We start from the raw sequence: 4,539 nt of genomic DNA on the forward strand, positions 1-4,539 counted from the left end.
TCACGTTCCCGACGCCGACGTTCTTTCAGAACAGCATATCTTCGCTTTACCTAATCTTAATCTTATCGACCACCCGGTATAGGCTACAGTCTGCCCTGCACTCAGGACCGTTATGCATGCGCTACACGCACGGACCAGTAACGGTTCTTTCTGTCATGCATTGATTGTATTTGCTGGATCTGTGCGCGCACGCAGCATGTGCATAACGGTCCGACTCCTCAGGGCAGACTGTATGTGATAAACGGCCCTCAAAAGAAAAAAATGGCAGAGCAAAGTGTGGATGCGCTGTCCTTGAAGGACGTTAAACTTGGACTGGACAATGGTCAGTTTACTGCTAAGAAACCCACGTCAGGCAAGTCTAATGTATGGGAGTCTTTTTCATGCATCATAGACGCAGATGGGGAAAAAAAAAAATACCCTTTGCGGCTTGCGCATTGTGATAAAATGCCTAAAAGTGTTCCCGTTCAGCAGTCACAAGTACGAATAAAAATAATAGGATACACTTCATTTTTTTTTCGCTGCGACAATTTTTCCCCTACTGTCTGCAGCAAAATGTTAAATTTTGTATATTGACAAGGCGAATAAAATAATAATAAAAACAATGTTTGTGCAGACTACATTTTTATTTTCTCTGTGAAAATGTACATGTGAAATTCTGCGAGATCTATATTAAGCGGGATGGTCGGGTCGGGAAGAAAATTATTCTAAGCAGACAGCGGGTGAACAAATAGTGTATATATAGCGGGAACGGGTGGGTGCGGGATATAACCCCAGCGGGAGCGGGCGGGAGCGGGACTTAAAAAACAGTCCCGCGCAGACCTCTACTACGGAGCTCAGCCCATGACGCGGGAAAAATGTATATAATGGCGGCCATGAATTAGAACCTATTTTTTTACAGTCTATGATTAGAACACATTCCCAATTAAAGTTGATTAAACTAACACCAAGCAACAGATTAGTAAATCGTGGTTATGAATAAACGAGTCATCGAATGAATTCTCTTATATTATCATTCTGTATAGCCCGCATTAATGAGTACGGCTCCTTATTGTAACTATCTTAACTATGGTAAGTTATGTGTGGTAAATTCACAATTAACGTTACTTACCACAGATTCTTAACTATGATATTTTATGTCAAATGACCCAATACTTTTGTAACTATGGTTATTTTCAAAAGTATGGGCTCTGGGCCGGGTCATTTAAAACCTATAAATATGAGGGATATTTTAAAATTGTGATTTATTTTTTGTTTAAAAAAATCTGATTACTTATAATTATTTACTCATTTACAAATTATTTTTTTTAAAACATTTTAGCAGTTTTGCATTAAATTGTCTGCAGTAGTTCTCTATAAATGTATTTGAAAAAGCCATTAGTCTTGAAGGTGTTCTTAGAGATTTATTGTCAAAAGGTGTTGAAACCCTGGTTAAACTATTACATAAGTTATTTATAATGGGCGTTACCATCAGTGTATTATTAAATGTCTAGAAGGGATTGTATTAACACATTTTATTTGTTTACCCTTTTTTTCAGGTCGTGGAGTGTTTGCATTGGCTCCTTTTAATAAAGGAGATTTTGTTCTTGAATATAGGGGGGAAATTATTGCTTTAATCGAATCTGAACGCAGAAGAGAGGTCAATCAAAATACTGTGTTTATGTTTGACTTCATCTGGCAAAGCAAGAAGTGGTGGTAGGTTTTAAAAATAGTTAAATAATTTTTAAATTTACATAAAAAAAAAAATTCTTTGTGATTATGTCCTAATTTGTTTGTTGTTATGGGCTGGGTTTCCCGATAACGTTGTCTCTTAGCGCACTATGAAGACTCTTAAGGTATACAGTGTTTCCCCTAGGTTTACAGCTTTCGGGGTGGGGAAAATTGACACAGACAAAAACACTTGAGTCATGGTGTTCATTTGTTTCTTTTAATGGCAGCAGTGAATAGCCTATATTACAGTTTTTCTCGATTGGTTTGGCTCATTTCTTGAAACCGAGATGACATTCTCAAAATAACATGGACAAATCTCCAAACCACCTTGCAATTGTTCACAACAGAATGTCATTTTTCATTGGTTTTATCAAATTGCAAATGCTTTAGTACATGTCTCAAGTGACTCTGTGCTTTTTTTCAAATGATTATGTACAAGTAGCTACAGTTAGCACAATGAGCCCACATTTAGCACATTTTCCAAATAAATAGATCTTGCTGATCTAAACTGATTAGTTGATTTTTCAGTGAAATGGTTACTTTCTCCAAAACATATCAGCATGGTTTCATTGTGTAAGTCATCATATGCACAATTGTCTGTTCAACTGTCAAAATTAGTCAAAGATATAATACCATGAAAGAATTTCTTGGAACATTTGATAAATTTATGACAGTACTTGACAATCAATCAGGTGAAATTAGAACTAACGAAGGAGCAGTTTCCCACATCTCAGATGACCAATCAAACAGTTTGTTTAGTTACCTGACAGGTGTTGTCTATGATTATGACTGCTGCCAAAAGTATATAGACAGAGCTTGGCCCGGGGCCAGTTTCATTTGCAGTGTGAACATGGAAGCACCTCGCCAAGTACAACAGCAACTTCCTGCTCGAGGAAGAGGAGGAAGAAGAAGAGGAAGAGGAGGAGTGAGAATGCGTGGAGGAATAGGGGGAAGAGGCCGAGGAGCACGGAGGCACCATGATGTCCCAGATGAAATCCGGGCCACCCTTATTGACCACGTTATAAACCATCGCCTCACAATGGCAGAGGCAGGTCGCCGAGTGCAGCCTAATGTGCCTCGGTCTACAGTCTCCTCCATCATCCAAACCTTTCGCAGGGAAAACAGGTACAGAACTATTCTATTGAACTGTTCAGTGTTGGTGTGTGTGTAGGCCTAGAGTACTGTAATATCTTCATGTGATGTTATATGATACTATAAAAATGACAAAGAAAAAAAAAAGGAGAAAATACTGTGAATAGTATTCCAGTCACTGTGCAGTGCATCACACTTTTAGTACCATAAAACAGCAGTACAATTACATTGGTAACTCATTTTGTAACAAATTTACAGTGTTGACCTTTGACTTGTATGTCTAGGATTGGACGACAGCCTCAAGTGGGTGGCAGAAGAAAACTTCTAAATGAACAACAAGAACGAGAAATATGCAACATGGTCATTGCAAATAATGCCATCACACTGAGACAGATTCGTAATGCAATCCTTCTAGACAATGTAATGTTCCAAAATATAAACTCTATCAGCATCTCTACAATAGACCGGGTATTGAAGAAACATCAGATGACCATGAAACAGATTTACAGGGTACCATTTGAGAGAAACTCTGACAGAGTGAAAGAGCTGCGGTACCAGTATGTGCATGTAAGTCAACTACTGGTTGTCTATCATTGTAACACTATTACAGTAAGACATGGTTACCACTTTTTTTTGTTTTGCTTTATCCTTTTTACCTTCAGAATCCAGCTTTGTGTGACTAGAGCATTTTGCCTAGAAATTGTCTTCAGTTTTTCACTCCCTCTTTTTACAGTACTTTAGATCCTCCCTGCAGTATCTGTCTCTACTTGACTGATTAGATTTATTTTTATTCTATTGTAGAGAATAATGGCATTAGAAGGCAACGAAACCTCTCACATCCTAGTGTTCGTTGATGAAGCTGGCTTCAACCTGGCCAAAGGTCGAAGGCGTGGCCGTAACATCATTGGCCACCGAGCCACTGTGGATGTCCCAGGCCAGCGAGGAGCAAATATAACAATGTGTGCCGCTATATCAGAAAGAGGTGTGGCCACACACATTCCCAGTTTAGGGCCCTACAATACACAAAAGCTCCTCAATTTTTTGGACCACCTTTATACTGATCTGATCCCGGAAAATGAGAGAGGTGAAGAAGGACCTCAGCTACCACATTATGTCATTGTGTGGGATAATGTGAACTTCCACCGTGGCCCACGCATCAGAACCTGGTTCACCACCCATCCCCGGATGCTAATCGAGTTTCTTCCACCTTACTCTCCTTTCCTAAATCCAATTGAGGAGTTTTTTTCAGCTTGGAGGTGGAGGGTGTATGAGCATCAGGCTCAAGACCAGAGGGCCCTGCTGCATGCAATGGATGCTGCATGTGAGGACATCACAGGGGATCAATGTAGGGGATGGTTGAGACATTCACGCCGTTTCTTCCCTCGCTGCATCGCAAGAGAAAATATCCGTTGCGATGTGGATGAGAATTTATGGCCTAACAGAGAGCAGCGCGTCGATGGCCAGGAGGATGAGGATGGTGGCCAGGAAAGAGAGGGCGACAATGGCGACCACTGAAAATATTACTGTACTATAGTTCTGAAACTTTATTTACAGTATGGTAGGCTAGAGTTTTTTTTGTTTTTTGTTTGTTTATAACTGTTCACATTTACAGAATCCTGTATATGTTTTCTTTTCACAGTATGTTCTCTAATGTTAACATTTCTTTGTACGAATAAAAATGTTTACAGTTTCCTTGAGTATGAGTGGTTTATTGGAGGCTGATTTTACTGTAAAATCTTT

At 39.4% G+C, this 4,539-nt stretch overlaps 1 protein-coding gene across 1 annotated transcript; it reads left to right on the forward strand.

The window, feature by feature from the left end:
• Nucleotides 1-2,260: 2,260 nt before the first annotated feature.
• Nucleotides 2,261-4,314, forward strand: LOC311082081 (uncharacterized protein; the record flags this gene model as incomplete). The annotated part of the gene is made up of 3 exons (XM_084112825.1): nt 2,261-2,832; nt 3,084-3,366; nt 3,601-4,314. The coding sequence occupies exons 1-3, from the start codon at nt 2,342-2,344 to the stop codon at nt 4,312-4,314; spliced, it is 1,488 nt and encodes a 495-aa protein (XP_083968951.1). The 5' UTR covers nt 2,261-2,341.
• Between the last annotated feature and the right edge of the window lie 225 nt (nt 4,315-4,539).

This window comes from Abramis brama (assembly GCF_963993115.1).
Source record: "Abramis brama genome assembly, chromosome: 4".
Taxonomy (NCBI): domain Eukaryota; kingdom Metazoa; phylum Chordata; class Actinopteri; order Cypriniformes; family Leuciscidae; genus Abramis; species Abramis brama.